The sequence below is a fragment of the Limanda limanda genome, chromosome 3 (genome assembly GCF_963576545.1).
Source record: "Limanda limanda chromosome 3, fLimLim1.1, whole genome shotgun sequence".
NCBI classification, from domain to species: domain Eukaryota; kingdom Metazoa; phylum Chordata; class Actinopteri; order Pleuronectiformes; family Pleuronectidae; genus Limanda; species Limanda limanda.
The window spans coordinates 21,975,387-21,992,656 of record NC_083638.1 but is presented as its reverse complement, the minus strand read 5'-3'; the positions used below and the strand labels follow the sequence as shown (position 1 = coordinate 21,992,656).

Below are 17,270 nucleotides of genomic sequence, written 5' to 3'. Positions count from 1 at the left end.
CACCAGGTCTTTCACCAACACTCTGCAGAGCCCAGTAATTAACCCACAGCTAATTAACTACTTCTAATTACACCAGCATGCTGTATCTATCACACCCTCCAAAACTGAGGAAACACTCCTGTGCCATGTGTAAATCCCTTCTGGATGACTCTGGATGTTCTAGCTCAGCTCCGCTCGGATCATTTAATCAGACTGCCCTGTGTAGAAGTACCACACAGTTCTGCTGCTCTGCGCTTTCACTGCTGCTTTGTCTTAAATCACTTTTCCTCCGTTCTGCAACATAGAATGGATTAGCAGAATTTGATGGTGTTGCGTGAAGAGTAAAATCATTTTCAAGGTTCTATTTCGAGTTTATTAACAAAGGAGGCAATTGATACTACAAACAAATCAATTTTGCCTTTTCTGGCCAGCATTTCTTGTTCCAAATTGTTAGTAAAATTGAGTGCTGTGAAACTAAAACAATCAGCACACTGCCTCTAGGGTATTTGAGTTCACTCATATTTTAATAAACCAGGATTATTTCAGCTGTGATATACAATGTTTGTTCCAAATCTAGTTTGATGCATGTGGTGCATGTTCAAAACACCATCAGAAATAATCTTTGAACTGTCTTTGCTCTACAGCACCTAATACATGTAGGTTTACAGCGGCCGAAGGGACAAAAGCTGCATGACTCAGTTCTGCTATCTCGGAGAAATGCACCCAGACATGCCAGCGACCGACCCTCTCTACTCACACACACTCATGTAAACACACACAGCACTGCTCCTCCCTTCCTCAGACTCAACACAGCCATGGCTATTTCTGTTCCACAGACTGATAGCTCCAACTGAAGATCATTGATTTTACGGGAAGCCCTGTTTACAGGCTGAGTGCCATCGACCTGAGGTGACTTTTTGCCTCCTGCAGTCAGAGCAATACTGAAGCATCCTTATGTCTGCATTAGCAGAATAGTCGACACAATGTTTACAGCGCACAATAAACAACAATGTCGAAGATGGTTAATCACCTGATGTAAAGTGTTAGGGATCAGGGAGAACAAGAACTCTATGTTCCTGATATAATCCTACTCTTTGGACAGTGAAACTTGATATGCATTTTTTTACTCACAACTTAAATTATTGTCCCTGTTTATTATTTCATATATAAAGTAATTATGGAAAGTTAATGACAGCAAGGGTTGATCATTTATACTTGCCTGAATCTCTTTATAGAAAAAATTAAATCTTAGTGTAACCAGTCTGCTGCTGTGGTTTGGGACCACACTTGCACACTCAAGTGTAGCATAATATATAGACCTTAGTTTGATTATCAGACCTGTTTTATAAGTTATAGGGTACAGTTAGGGCAGGAATACTTGTATTGTAGCTATACAAATATAAACCCCCTCATTGTAAAAGCACTGCGTAAAACCAGAATTTGCTAAGCCAAGTCAGGCATTAAGTCAGAGTGCAATGCATGCAAGGCCTTTATTGGTGATTAATTGGAACAAACCTACGAGATAAACCTGGGCCTCACTCTGCCTGAGGACTACAATGGTTCCCCCATCAATGAGCATGTCCCCAGTGCAGCATCAAAGGCCTTCCCCTGCTTTATCAATAAGAACCCTTCCTTCCCACATCTTCCTGTAACTTGCTTAGCGTTCACACCATTGATTTTCCAATAAGCGCCCCTTACCCTGCGGTGGCTGGCCAGGCTCAGTGATGGCTCAGAGACCAGACACAGACAGGCAACATCACAGAGGAACAATTGAAAACCAGATCTGGTTTATTGTGAGGGGTCCTCTAGGCGTATTAAGAAGCAGTGTCTTTCCTATTTAAAAAGGTGTACCCTCCCTGCTGACATGCATGCGGATAAGAGTAAGGGTCGGTTCTGCATGATGCTCATAACCAAGCAGTATTCACACTTAGGGCTGAGTCGGAGATAAATCCCTCAGGAAACCCATGGAGAGAAGGGTCCTCTGGAGGCAAGGCCAGGCCTTCAGGCAGGTGATCAGGCATGCTTATAATCAGATGGTTCCTTAGCCTTTAATTCCTCCCTCAGTTGGCTGGTAAATCCCACCTAATAAAAGGACCCATAACTTAAAACTTATCTCATTTTCCATCCCTACCAAATGACATCCAGACCCACTCTCTGACAGTGTTCATTAGAACTGAGGCCTTTTCACAAGGCTCAACCTTATCTGCATTGTTAGGGTGGTGGTGGTGGTGGTGGTGGAGTGTGAGTTTGGTTTTCCGGCGGTGGAGAGAGAAAGAAGGAGCAGGGAGACACTGGCATGAAGCCCTTTGAAGGCAGGTGGCAGCAGGAGTGTGAGTCGGGATCTGTGCATCGGCATGCTCTCCCTCAGATCAGCTCAGGAATCCGGCCTTTTCTTCTCTCTGATTATCTCTTATTGTCAACTAAAGCCTGTTTTGGCTGCATGCAGCCTGCTTATTGAGAGCTGTGATACGGCACAAGGGCAGAGGCCATGGCAGGATACTTTGTTTGGTGCACTTAGCATCAGTGCCAGTATGCAGGAGAAAATAAACTTTTTTTTACATGTTACAGTATATTAGCCCACATGATACCACTCAGCAGTAGTTACCTTTACTGGTCTGGTCCATCATTTTGATTTGTGGTTATCAACACAGTCAGCACACTGAGACACCGGCCTCCTCCACTTCCCCTCTCCTCCGACCGCGTCTCTTTGTCTGTCTCCTGGACTTGTTTAGTGCCTCCCAGAGATTAAAGCTTTTCCTGCTTTAAACAGGTGTCACTGAGCCAGGCAGACCTCCTAGAGACAAACAGCGCTATATCAGTGGGCCCATCTGCGACTTGCCGACTCCAGACAATCCCATTGCTCATCAGTAACCACTGCAGGTTATTGAATTACACCATCTTGATTTTAAAGGGCAATCCTGTTTTCTGTAAGCAGTGTACACACCAAGCTGGCTCAGAGCTCCAGCGCTGACCAAGAGTCATTGTGCTATCCTGTCTGCTGCTAATTGCTTCAGGTACCTTACAGCAGTAATGGGAAAGGATGGGTAGATACCCCCAGCACAGTAGCCTACACTGTTTCCACTCTGTTCAGACTCATCAAGGCAAAGATGAGAGAACTTTAGAGGTCAACTAGTACTTTAGATTTACTGGCAATCTTAACTACTAGTTGCACATGTGGGCCCAGGCCAGGTGCAGACAGGCAGTTGAACCTGGAGGAGGAACTAATGTACGGGTGAAACAATCCGTGTTCAGACAGGAAACCTGGATACTTTTTCATAACAGGGCGTCCTTTTAGACAAAACCCATTATCTGCTTTTTTTTTCCATTTCACTTTGTTCCGTTTATTCATGTACTTTCAGTCAGTGATTGTTTGACATGTGGCACATTTTTTCTCTTGCATTAGTCTCGCTGCCCTCAGTGCATTTGTGTGAAATGGCTGTTGAGCTCATAGGCTCTTATTAATGGAACAGATAATAAATACAGACCAGTAGGGCTTGTATCCCCTCACTCAATATGGCAGCCATCTCTAAATCATGTCTGGCAGTATAAAGCAATCTTGTTAATAAGCCAGCCAGTCTAATATCTTTCATTTTGTATGCAAAGCAACACAAGGGTCACTGGGGTTCGCTTCTGTGGTGTGTAAACAAAACATCCGATTGACCATACTAACAGAAAATGTCTCGTCCCCAGTATTTGTGACACACTTTGCAGTCATAATTAAAATTTTCTCAAATAAACAAAGTGCTTTATCTTTATAATGCTTTTAGTTTTTCATTCTGACATCCAAATACAAAAGCACATCTTTTTTTTTAGTTCAAGCGTATATAGGTTGAAGAGGTCTAAGGTATGTTGCGTGGGAGGTGAGCTTCATCAGACATTCATGAAGAGGCAGACAGACATTATCAATCTCTCCTCTCCCTCGGTGGTTATTATGTTAGGGCGTGGGGGAAGACTCCATTCTGATCACAGCTGAAATTTGCATCCCTAAGTAAATAAGTAAATAAATCAAGTGCAAGCAGTGAATGCGCTAATCAACCGGGACATGGCAGTGAGCTTGGTGCCGGGAAACTTTGCTCATGTAATATTCAGTGATTGTGGGTTAAAGGGCAGCCCAGAGTTATTGGTTTCAGCCCGATTGCCCCCTTTAATCAATGTTGGCTGCATCCCTTTAATAAAATTATTAGCTCAGCAGTATCTCGCGCTATCATTTTATCTCTTCTGCACTCTAAATTGCAGCCTGTGTTGGGCCTCTCAGATGCTCGGGGCATGGCTAGCTCCCGAAAGCTCAGCTCCCATTTATTATTTCAGAGGCGGAGGATGGCTGGAGTGTTTGAAACCAGTCTGAGCGTAGAGGTTATTGGATGCCAGATCTAAACACAGCTGCAGTGAAGTCCCAACCCAGCTTATATATTTTGAGCTCATAGAAAATACTGCCTTTTATTGCTGTTGTTAGATTTCATTCACAGCGCTTTCAATAATGCACATGAATCATATTCCTCTTATATGTACACAGCTTGAAGATGGTAATAATACTGTTAAGAATAGCTTTCCTCCTTTTTCTTCCAGTTATGTAAATGAACAATGTGCTGATGGGTGGCTTCTCACTGTCTAATTATCTCACAAGGAATCTATTTGATCCATTAAGTTAGCCTGTTTCTTCTTTTTTCTGACTGCAAGTTAATTAAAAACGGATGTAGGATTTGCAGAATATAAGATTAGGGGTGTTGTTTGGAAGGTGAAGATAAAAGATGGTACCTTTCTGATATGGCAGGAAGATGAATCATGGATGGCTTATTAGTGCTTGTCTCAGGTATTGTGTTTAAGTATCTGATCCAGTGTAATGAGCCTGGTGTCATTTTTCCAATTATATCCCAGACTTTTGCTTCTTACCTAATACACCATACATTTGATTTTCTTCTTTTAAGCTTCCTGTACATACCGTCCCTTTTTCATATTTCCTGTATCTGATCTTTTCTTAATAGGCATATTAACACTTGAAAACACATGTCATTGGGGATGAAAAGTCCACTTCGGTCAACTCAGACCCTGAGTGTTTCCAACATTAGCTGGGTTAATGATGAGTTGTGTGTCCTAGTGTACAGCATATGAGTATAAGGTTGCATCAAACATCCCAAATACTAAAACAACCTCTTATGTATCTCAATTTGTGTCTTTGCAGGCCTGGATGCGATGAACGCCTCATGTAGGCATCAGCATGGACAGCTGTGAGTCTCCCGTGGTTTCTGGGACAGACGATGGGCTCAGCTCCTCCCAGCAGCAGCAACCACCACAGCCCTGGAACGATCACTCTAGCTCACAGGTCCCTTGCACCAACCAGGCTCCTTCCCTGGATCCTCTGTCTCTCTCTGCTCCCTACCCTTCTCAACCCCAAAACCCCAGTGCAACTCATGACGGGATAAGAGAAGCACAGTCCCAGCATCAGCAGCTAAAACAGACATCACCGCAGACCCGCAGCGATAGCCCTGCTACGGGCCAGCTGCATCCCAGAGGAGAGGGTCTTGAGGAAGAAGAGCAAGAGGGAGTCAGCTGTGGAGAAGAGGAAGAATCTGACGACTTAGATGAAATGGAGATTGACAGCTGTTTCCCAAGTCTTCAGCCCTTTCCCGGGGTGCCCATGGCTTCAGGGGGAGGAGGTATGCCCACTCTCTTGAGACATCAGCCCACACAACAGCAGGGAGCACCTGAGAGTGGGAGTGAGGAAGGAGAGGAGGAAGATGAAGAGGAGAGCAGTGATGTGGAGAACCTGGCTGGAGAAATAGTCTACCAGCCAGATGGCTCAGCCTACATCGTAGAGAGCCTCAGTCAGTTGATCCAAAGTGGTGGGGGCATGGTACCCGGCCTGCTTCCCACAAACTCTATTACCAGTGGGGGAAAACCGGGCGAACCTGCTGGGACTTCATCGTCGGTCTACCCTCAGATCATCAACACGTTCCACATAGCCTCGTCCTTCGGGAAGTGGTTTGGCACTTCAGACCAAGGTTTCCCCAATACCTCAACCATGGCAGGTCTCAGTCCTGTCCTGCACACTTTCCGTGTCTTCGATGTGCGGCACAAAAGCAACAAGGATTACCTGAACAGCGATGGGTCTGCCAAGAAGTCCTCTGTATCCAAAGATGTTCCCAACAACGTGGATTTCTCCAAATTTGATGGGTTAGCCCTATATGGCAAGGGTAAGCCCATTCTCATGTGTTTTCTCTGCAAGCTGTCCTTTGGCTATTCGCGTTCCTTTGCCACTCATGCCGTCCATGATCACCGCATGACACTGTGTGAGGACGAGCGGCGGCTGCTGGGGGACAAGCAAGTATCTGCCATCATCCAGGGCATTGGGAAGGACAAAGAGCCCCTCATTAGTTTTCTGGAACCAAAAAATAAGAGCACTCCTCTGCCATCTACCCCGCTCCCTATTAACTCTAGCCAGAGCTTCTATGGCACATTTAGTGGTGTCCATCTGGAGCCTGGTAGCAGCAGTGGGGGCAGCGAGAACCTCATGAACAAAGACTCTGACTCTGGCCTCCACCAAACCCAACTGAGCTCAGTCCATTCTCTTGGAGGGCTGAGCATTCCCAAAGCATCCACTCTTACCTCATCCCCAGGCTCTGCCAAAGACTCCAGTGCCCTGCCCAAACAGGGAGGGAGAATCGAGGAGGCTGTTGGGAAAGAGTTGGCATGCATGGGAGAGGATGGGGACACTGAGCAACAAGAAAGCAAGGGACACCTATCCAGCCAGATGGGGGGGTCAGAAGAAGAGGAACTGTTGTTAGGGGAGGAGGAGGACGAGGCGGAGGCAGAAAGCACTGCAGTGGCCTGTGGTGGTACCAGTAGCAGTGGCAAGGGTGAAGCAGGGGAACCAGCTGTCTCAAACCAAAGCATTTCCAAATCTCCTTTATTAATGCCTAGTAGCGCTCTCCAGCCTTCTGCCTGCACCTCTGCAGTCAGTTCCACACTCAACAGCAAAGCCCCTACTTCCACTTGCTCCTCTGTCAAGGAAGAGGGTTCAGCTGCAGACGGTGGGGGGAGGACCTCCGAGCTCCCTCTGAGCTTTAACTGCCAGGGGCTCACTGTTCCCATGGCAATGGCGGCAGCTGCCGTCAGAAGGAGCGAGGATGACACTGCTGGCACTTCCTCCTCACCGCTGTCCTCCAATGCTGCTGCTGATGAAAGTGCCAATCGAGATAGTGCCACAGCTCCAGAACCAAATGATTTCCCAGCAGAAGGAGAGGAGGAAAATGGAGCCCTTCTGCACCATCACCACATGCACCACCTTCATCATCACCTGCACCCTTCATCTCATGGCCACTCGCACCCCCTCCCAGGGGGCTCCTGTGACATAGCAGGAATGGGCGAGTGTTCACAGAACCATGGGCTTGGTGGCACCATGGGAAGTGGGGTAGAATGCCCTAAATGTGATACTGTTCTGGGCTCCTCACGTTCCTTGGGTGGTCACATGACCATGATGCACTCGCGCAACTCGTGCAAGACACTGAAGTGTCCCAAATGCAACTGGCATTACAAGTACCAGCAGACGTTGGAGGCCCACATGAAAGAGAAGCACCCAGACTCTGGAGGCTCTTGTTCTTACTGCACTAGTGGCCAGAGCCACCCTCGTCTTGCTCGTGGAGAAAGCTATACCTGTGGATACAAGCCCTTCCGGTGTGAGGTGTGTGATCAAAACCTTTTTTTTATATAGGTACTATAATTTTTGGGGTTATTGATTTGTACGTAATTTAGACGTATTTTAATCTAGAGTGTTGCTTGAAAGTAATGTCTGAATAATTTTATTGCATTTCAAGAAAAATTGTTTTATCTTCTAGGTTTGTAACTACTCGACCACCACAAAGGGCAACTTAAGCATCCACATGCAGTCGGACAAGCACCTGAACAACATGCAGACACTGCAGAATGGAGGATCTATTGGCACTGGGCAGGAGCAGGTGTTTGGACATACCCCGGGAGGAGTGGTAGCTGTCCCCTCAGTGACCCAGGCCAGTAGCCATCACCCACCCCACCACCATCCTGCACAGTCCTCCACTCATATGGCCGGACCGTGTGGGGCACCCTCTCCAACCAAGCCGAAGAGCAAACCTACTTGGCGGTGTGAGGTGTGTGACTATGAGACCAATGTGGCACGGAACCTGCGCATCCACATGACCAGTGAGAAGCACATGCACAACATGATGCTACTTCAGCAGAATGTGACTCAGATGCAGCACAGCCGACTTGGCCTGGGAGCCATGCCCTCCCCCTCTGAGGCTGAGCTCTACCAGTATTACCTGACTCAGAACATGAGCCTACCACCAGGCCTCAAGATAGACCCAGCTGGAGCAGAGGCCCAGTTCCTGATGGGGAGCTTCCACCTGGATCCCAACATGGCTGCCCTGGCCCCGGCACTTGGTGAGCCCCACCTTTCCTCTCTCGCTTTCAGAAATGCCCCAATTTGCCTTCAAAATCACAAAATACAGTTCATAGCATTTCTCTATTAGCATGAAGAAGCCCAAAAGGTTGTTTTTTTTGTGAGTGACAAAGTATTCATTTACTTTCGAATTAATTTTTAAGCTCACCTAGCTCCGAAAATGTGACTTTGCTAGCTTTACACCGTCCCCTCCCCTAGCATTATGAGTTTGGTATGCCAGGTAAAGTTACAACCCCACGGTTAGTACTCCTTGTCTTAAACTGTCACCAGTTCAAAGACAAGAAAATAATTGATTGCTGTAACTAATTCTTTTTCCCCTGTCCTGCCATCTGGTTCATTTTCCTTCGAGGTGAGATGTAATAAGCATGTTACAAGGGAGGCAATGATTACACAGTCTGGACCCATAAACTACAGTGGTGTCATCCTCTGTCACACTTAAAGGAACTCTTAAAGTCATCATACACAAACACTCTGACACCGATATTAACTGGACAGTATGGTACACATGGCTCAGTAAATCTCCTGAGGGAATCTGCCATTGCAAGGAGATCTCAGGTTAAGGAGTAATAGGTCTTCTTTCATGCCTCCACAGTGGATTTTTTTACTTTTGAGTGTATTGCCAAAGAGATAGATAACAAACGTTGACCTCTCACAATTTCAGCCTCCTTATAATCCTTGTTCCCGAGACTCAGCTACTGCTGTTAAGGAAAGATATGAGATGGAGTGCCAGAGAGGAGGAGGATTTGACTTTTAGCCATTTTTGCTGGAACTTGTTGTCAGTTGTACACAGTGAAACTGCAAAAAAAGACAAGTCTGATAGCCATGGCAAGATATCTTTGTATAAAATGGACATAGGTTAACATACTTACATGTAGTTTCAATATAAAATAAAACCTAAAAAAACCTATGAGGAAACAGATGTAAAGCTGCAAATCATTGTCTTGGTCTAATGGTCTATCGCTAGAATTTAGTGAGGAACAAGATCCAGGTCTGTGGTAAATCACTGAATCTGCGTAATAATGGACCATGAGAGCCAGGTAGAAATGAGAGATGGTAAGGTGCAGGGAAGGACAGGACTGTGCTAGAAACTGTGTGTGTGTGTGTGTGTGGGTGCATCTGTGTGTTTGTAAGAGAGCGAGTGTAAGGAGCTATGACTGGCGAGCTTGGCCTGTGAGTGATTTCAGAGGGCTTCTCAAAGGTCTCCCTCTCCTGGCTATAAAAACTCAGGTAATGGAGAAAAGTCCACGAGCAGGCTGCATACTGCAGCAATAAATAAAAAGGAGCTGCTGGAATTAATTTAGTGTAAAGCCAGGCAGGGTCACGCCTGCATGCTCAGTCTGGGCAGTGAAAGATTAAAGATCAGCAAGCAAAGGCAAAAACTCTGGCTGCTCTTACCTCATTTTTTCAGCGTTCATTTTTTAAGTCAATGTCCCCAGACTGTATAGACATCAGTTCTGTGGTTGGTGTCACAGGATATGAGCTTGCTGTGTTTTTTCCTCCTTCCCCTGCATTTAGAGCCTGTACCAAGCTGAATTAATCTGTTAGGTGTCCATATTGATTTAGAGGCAATCGGGAGAGAAAGACACAGAAGAATCCAAGTGAAGTAGAGAACTGGAATTTTTCAAATTATTATTCACTGAACGTTGGCAATGGATTTGATTTACAGTAATGTGTGTTTGGGAACTCCTTAGTTCTTCATTAATGATAAAATAACTTGCTTTTTCTGTGGAGCTTGTGGCCCCTGGAGTTGATTTACAGTCAGGCCACGAACCTGCACAATCCCAAACAGGCGACGTGTAAATTCAATCTCTGGAAGCATGAGATTTCGGTCACTATGGAAAAGTCCCAGGCTTTCCCAGATCAAATCAAGAATAGCTATAGGCCCATACAAACATACATGCATCCTTGATGCAATATTATACTCACAGGCAGAGCACGACTTGTCAAAGTGTAACAGCTTTCCTTTATATTATAATGAGAGTGGCACAAACTGAACAAGTGGTCTTTGAAAACTCTATAATATAGACTGCAAACTCTGAATATGTCTTACATCATGATGAAATTATGTATGCAACTTCTTCACCTGTTTCCTCTTGTATTTTCTCTATCTTTGTGTTCCCGCACATTGTAGTTGGCGGGGAGCTGCCCATGGACGTGCGGCTGGGCGGCGGCCAGTTGGTGTCCGAAGAATTGATGACCCTAGGAGAGAGTCTATCACAAACCAGCGACCCCTCCCTCAAGCTCTTTCAGTGCGCCGTGTGCAACCGCTTCACAACCGACAACCTGGATGTGCTTGGCATGCATATGGGAGCTGAACGCAGCCTACCGGAGGAGGAATGGCGTGCGGTGGTGGGCGACTCTCACCAGTGCAAGTTGTGCCACTACACCACTCAGCTCAAGGCCAATTTCCAGCTGCACTGCAAGACAGACAAGCACGTGCAGAAGTACCAGCTCATAGCCCACATTAAAGAAGGGGGCAAAGGCAACGAGTGGCGTCTGAAGTGTGTGGCCATAGGCAACCCCGTGCACCTGAAATGCAACGCCTGTGACTACTACACCAACAGCCTGGAGAAGCTGAGGATGCACACCGTCAACACTCGCCATGAGGCCAGCCTCAAAGTCTACAAGGTGAGTGGTCCTCATGCTCCTTCATCACATCCACCACTCAATCTCATCTCCACAGTGTATCAGAATTTTCACATCTTTACTGAATATATGCAGACCTGGGGAGAAAGAGCTGTCACATCGGCATTTATTGCTAAACTTAGACTTTTTTTTGTTGCACAGTACCCAACCTACAAAATTTGCTAACGCTGCTGTTTTGTCAAAACATTAGCGGTGTTATAATATGGCCTGGAGAAGTAGTATGTCTGAAGAATATCTGGGATCATACATCTAATTTACGAGTTTTTGTGATCCCACTGAATAGAGATTTATGCAATAGGAAAAATGTGGACTTAATCCTCTCCCTGTTGATATCCTTGATATTCCTTCTTAGAACACAGCAAATGCTCTAGTGCTGCCCACACCACTCTACTCTCCCAAGGCATGAATGATAGCTCTCTTGTTTAACTCTTACCTCCCTCCAGTAGTCATATAGAAACGGGCCACACGGCTGCCATGAGAAGAACATGGCAGCTGAAGCTGGTGTGGAGGCTTAGGGCTGAATCACTAGGAGACGAATGAAGAAGTGCGAGGAGACAGAGGTTTGGTGCTAATACTCCTCAGAGCGGGAAAGGCTGAATCGTTCTCGACAGCCGTATTGATTTTTGCTGGACTTGGAGCTTCACCTTCTCCTCTAATCATTCCATAATAGCCAATGGATGAACACTCTCAGAACAAATGGCCATAAATCTAACAGGCCTGATTCCATTTAGGTACCTATCCTGTGTGTCTGCGGCTTCGGCCACTCTGCGCTTAACCCAAGCTGGCATAGTTGCACACGGACACGAGCATACATACAACACACTCAACAAAACACATACAAACATGGACAACCCATACTCCACGTTATCCTACACTACATACCTGTTTCCTAGTAGATGTAACCTTTATTTATTAATCCACTCCATTAGAGTCTTTAACTCTTAAAAACAGGATTTGAACAGTTAACGTTTTTTTGTATGGTAGTCTTTGTATATAATCGTGCAACTTCCTTTGAAAAGGAGTTTTGAATAGGCATGTGAAAATTGCTTCAAACATTTTTAATTACGTACAAAAATTAAGATGAAGTGGTGCCTCTCAAAAAGGGCTGTCCATTGAAAATCACCCAGCGTTATGAATGGTTTCTTAGATCCATTGGTACGACAGGCATGCTTCCTGTCCACAATGCAGTCGCACTGAAATAACAGTAAAAGAGAGAAATCAATTTTCAGTGCTTTGATAAACGAAACGGTGGGATGCAGGTCTCCTGGTGCCGGGGGACACGGGAGGTGTTCAGTCTGTGGTCTGCACAACATTTGTATTTATTTATAGATAAATACAAATTCAAATGTAAAACATAACCCATCAGTGTGTAGAGCCAGCTGTTAAACAGAAACAAAAAACAAAGCATGGCAATAAATCCTATTGTTTTCCCAGCACATGGTCATCCTCTCTTGGCCGTAGCTGCTGGACTTACTGGCCCAGATTCCAATGACATGACAGTCTCACATTGGACCAAAATAGACAGTCACTGGAATGCCCTCTCTCTTCCCGACACCTTTGAAGGGATAGATTTTTTTGTAGAGTTTTTGTCTCACAAGATATAATTCAGTCTATATCACATTTTCTGTGTGATTTCCACTTTGCTGCGAGCCCAGAATCATCTCTTTTTTTCTGCCTAAGTTTCTAAGAAAGACGAGACATATGTCATACTGCTGCTCAGGCTGCGGGGGATTAAATATGTACAACACATCCAGGCATGATCATTTTTTATGACTTAAGCCTCTTAAGATGGCTCCATATTTCTTAAAACCAATTGATCTTCCGAGTACGAGCGTGTGCATTTGTCCAGAAATTACCTGCACTCTCAACCCAGGGACACTGCAGTCCACATAAGCCGTCCTCATCCCAGACTCTGCTCCAAAATAGAGATGTTTGCGACTTGACAAGAATTATTACAATATTTTACGACTTACAAATGTGATTAGTGGACAACAAGTACATGGTTGTGAGGTCTCTTGGCAGCACTGGCTCCCCACTTGACAATGTCAATGTCTCCGTACTGTGCTGGATTTACTGTCCTGGTAGATATACTGACAGGCAGAAACCCACAGTGGCCCACAAGCCCGTAAAGCCAACTCGGTATATTAGGCAAGGACAAAAAAAGGAAAATCACCATTCATTTATTCCTCCCCAAAGAAATCTGATGCATATAGCACCATTTTTAACCTTTTTGGGGAGAAAATAAATCATCAAGTCAGCATAAACAGGCCGTAAGATGTGGGAGATGCTTGGGACACATCACCCAAATCAAACTGGTTTGCATTAAACAGGCCCTTTGTGAGCAGAGCTCCATATAAATTGGAGCCTGTAATTACTGGAATTAAAAAGGAAGGTTTAAACTGAGGGCTAAGCTGGATGGGATAATTTGAGAGTCTGTGGTATGCGGCCCATATTAGAGCTTTCTAAAAATATCCCCCCCACCACCCCATGTATTGGAATGTTCCAAAAGACCACAGAAAGATCCAGCGAGCCATCCTGACCACATGGGCCACCACACAGCGGGGGGTGATGCTGTCTTCCCCTGTGCTCAGTTGAGAGTTACCAATTCTGAGCCCTGTGCTCTGCCGGCTTGGCCTTATGCTCTGACGTGAACTTTCACCTTCTCTTTTACCCTGTAGGGTTTTTAGCTGGTGGTTACCCATCCTGTCCTACATGGTCACTCCTAAACACAAACACATGGGTTTTGTTACAGTGCAGATGACCCAAACCTTAGTTTGTTTATTGTATTTTTTTGAGTACTTAGCGTTCCCCCGAGGCTCTCTTCATCTTGAACAAACCCGGCTTCACTTTTCTCATTTTACAGCTACCCACACATGTGAATATGATAGCCCTTATACCATCAGCGGTACAGGCCTCAGGGCTTGGCTATGTGCTAGTGCGGAGGTGAGATGAGTGGCACTAATCCAGCTCTCAGGCCTCTGCTCCTCCGGCCAGACAGAATGGGTGTGGCCTAACCAGGCCCAGCCACAGGCCTCGGTTTCCAGTCAAGGGCTGGAACAAAGGGGAGGAGCATGGGGGACTTAGCTGGCTACCTTCCTTGTCTCGGGGGCTGGTGCAATTGGCGGTAATTGAGATTGATTGGATGTTATTTTTCCTCTTGCAAATGTAGTCCATTAGCTTGGCACATGCATAATCAGTTTAGAACGCAGTTAGCCGAATGTAATCATGTTCCTCGGTGTCTGCTAGCACAAAATCCACTCCAGATGCCGCTTGGCCATGAAAAGAAAAGGGAGAAAGTGCCGCTACTATCAGATGGGGAATCTTTAACCAAGAAAGTCCTGTCACCCCCTCTCTCCGTCCGGGTCCCGCTCTATTGAGCACACACATAGCTGTACAAACTTTTCATCCCTCTCTCTTTCTGACCCGCACGCACACACACACACACACACACATACACACACACATACACACACACACACACACACACACACAGTCTTACCTAAAAACAGCAGGTTTGATCAAAAGCACTGTACTTACGAGTGCACTAACAGATTTTTAAGTTGAGCCCATTAACAAACAAATCTATATCTTGGGAGCAGTCCCTGCTCTTATTTTACCCTTCAGTGCAATCCAACAGAATCAGTGAACGCTGTGGAAAGAAAACGTCTACACTCTGCACAGAGCAAATAATCACAAGGAAACATAATAGAGGAAAATAGGCTGTAATGTAAATGAAGGGATTAGTGGTTACATGAAAAGGCATTAAGGTGTTTCACTAATGATCTTACACAGCAGAAGCACCGGCTCGTCAGAGGCAGAAATGCAAGGCATGATGACCTCTTCCCATTAATGATCGAAACCACCTCTTGGACTGTATACTTCTAAATTGTCGGGGTACAACCACAAATTATATTTGTACTCCTGTTTGAGAAAATGTTTCAGTTGGGCAATCAAATAAAGTGTATTTTGTACCCATGCATTTTTAGCATTAACAGGATTATTGTGGGATCAGGTTGCCCTTCATTCCTCAGACAGGGTAGGCACGTCCATGTTTAATTCCTCTCCCTTTTTCTTAGATGTCATAGTCATTGCTTGATATTTTCTCAGTGGTCTCATAGTGAGCTGGATGAATGTGCCCAGATTGTCACTCTGGCCAACGTCAAGACAAAAATTACAGCAGGTAATGTGAAATGTCCTCTGGCGAAATGACATCTAGTGGGCGCCTGGCCTTGCCCACTCACCCACCAGACATTTCAAAGAAGAGGAGGGTTGGAAGGATGGAGAGACAGACAGGAGAGAGGGGATGGGGGGAGGGGGGACAGGAGGGTTGAGAACGATAGATACTCTGCTAATTATCATGGCTAGCCTATGATTGTTCAGTAATAGTGCTCAGTGGGAAAGGTTGCAGCAGTTCCAGGAAGAGCTGAGCTCTGATTTACTGGTACTACCGCTCTAATAAAGCGCTTGCTGCACATCCTGGGAGACAGCCCATTCTCCCCTTTCACATGCACAAGCATGTGAATGCACACACAAAGAGAGACACACACACCCACTCTAACACACGCACCTACAAAGCAATCTTGTAATCTTAAGTGCCACAAAATGCCAACATATATAGGCCTTGTGAAATATATTGTTTTAACATCTTCTCAAATGATTTTGTACAAGTAAAGAACATGTGATAAATGGTGGGACATCACACTAAAGGTGTATTTAATTTGAATCCTGGGTCTCCAGAACACCTCCTCAGTGAAGACAGCCATGATCCTGAACCTTGCTTACCCTTTTTGTGTCAGTAATTGCCTGCAGAGAGCTGCACTCCAGTGTAATACCTCAAACAGATCTCAGTTACTTTGCTTGGTGGGTGGAACAAGGCAGGAGTGGCACACAACAGAGAGTCAGGGTGGATTGGAGAGGAGGGCTGTCAGACAAATAAGGGGGGCTCGTAGAGCTTAGTGTTTGGCAGCGTGTAAGAATTTCACAACTCTTATAGCTCCCACCCTTTGAGAAGGCCAGGGAAAAGGTCGGGCTTTGACCCGTGGCACAGCTGCTGCTGCTGTTGCTGCTGCTGCTGCTGCTGCTGATAGTATGTGCAACTGCTCTGCTCTGGGTGTTGCTGGGACTTTACAAAAAGATAGCAAAGAGGGAGGGGTGCTAAGACGGGAGAGGATGGTGTTTTCCTACCTTTTTTCACTGTTTTTTCACCACAGTTACCAGAGGTGAAATGACCCCGTGCATTTAAGGCTATAGGATCTACATACGGTCTCTGTGGGGGACGTAGGATGACTATAGAGAGCATAGAGTTGTGTCATCTGGGAGTTTGAGATTCTTGGTCATCGTCTAATGATCACAGTTCAAGGCAGAGATAAGTTCCACTTTGTACACAGCAGGTGGTTTTGCCATCAGGGGCAGTGATGTATGGTGTATACACTTTATTCCTTTTAGAGACAGGAAACGGTTTCTTAAACATCAGCCCTCTATCTATGTTATATTGATGTTTCCTACCTCTTCCAATCTTTTCATCCCTCAAACATAAGAAACAATCAACCACACAAAACAAACTAGTGATAATGAAGTAATGGGTGGTCTAAAAGAATATACGTAAAGGTTAAATATCTAAAGTCCAACCCTGCTGGAAAACTAAACATTTTCCTCAGCTGCTTGCCTCATCCCACTCGCTCTGCTCACTCTTAAGACGTTGACGCAGACATGAACTCCGGAAGATGTCTAGACAGTTGGGTCCGGACATCATCCAGACTTTCACATATGAAGAACGCAACAGGAGATTATCTGGGTCAGACGCATTCACAACAAGAGGAAAATATCAGGAGCGTTCAGGTGAGAGGTGACATCTGGGTAGAGCAGGCAGGAGGCAGGACACAACACATCATTTCCCCTGTGGAGATCACATGTTTTTGTTTACATCACAGCGTCGGCCCGAAGACATCTTGAATCTCGTCTTTCCAATACATCGTCTCCATCAACATCTTCTACATGTGTGGCACCTCTTTTTCCTCCTGAGACATCTGTGTTCTTCTTGTTTTTTCAGGACATTCTCAAATGTCCGAAGCAACCGATTCGTTCTCACATTCATCGGAATAATGTTAGGAGAATATATAGAGTCGAGTGCATGGCTTAAAGCAGCTTTAGTTTTGTTTGGCGTTCCTTTCTCCACACCACGCAAAGCACTGTTAACTGTTATTGTCAAAACAGT

At 45.5% G+C, this 17,270-nt stretch overlaps 1 protein-coding gene across 1 annotated transcript in view; it reads left to right on the top strand.

Moving 5' to 3' along the window:
• The first annotated feature begins 5,194 nt into the window (after positions 1-5,194).
• Positions 5,195-17,270, top strand: part of zfhx3b (zinc finger homeobox 3b) — an 83,857-nt gene continuing 71,781 nt past the window's right edge. Inside the window, exons 1-3 of the mRNA XM_061068475.1 lie at positions 5,195-7,657; positions 7,812-8,391; positions 10,542-11,038. Coding sequence (XP_060924458.1) covers positions 5,195-7,657; positions 7,812-8,391; positions 10,542-11,038 — 3,540 coding nt within the window. The remainder of the gene's footprint in view (positions 7,658-7,811; positions 8,392-10,541; positions 11,039-17,270) is intronic.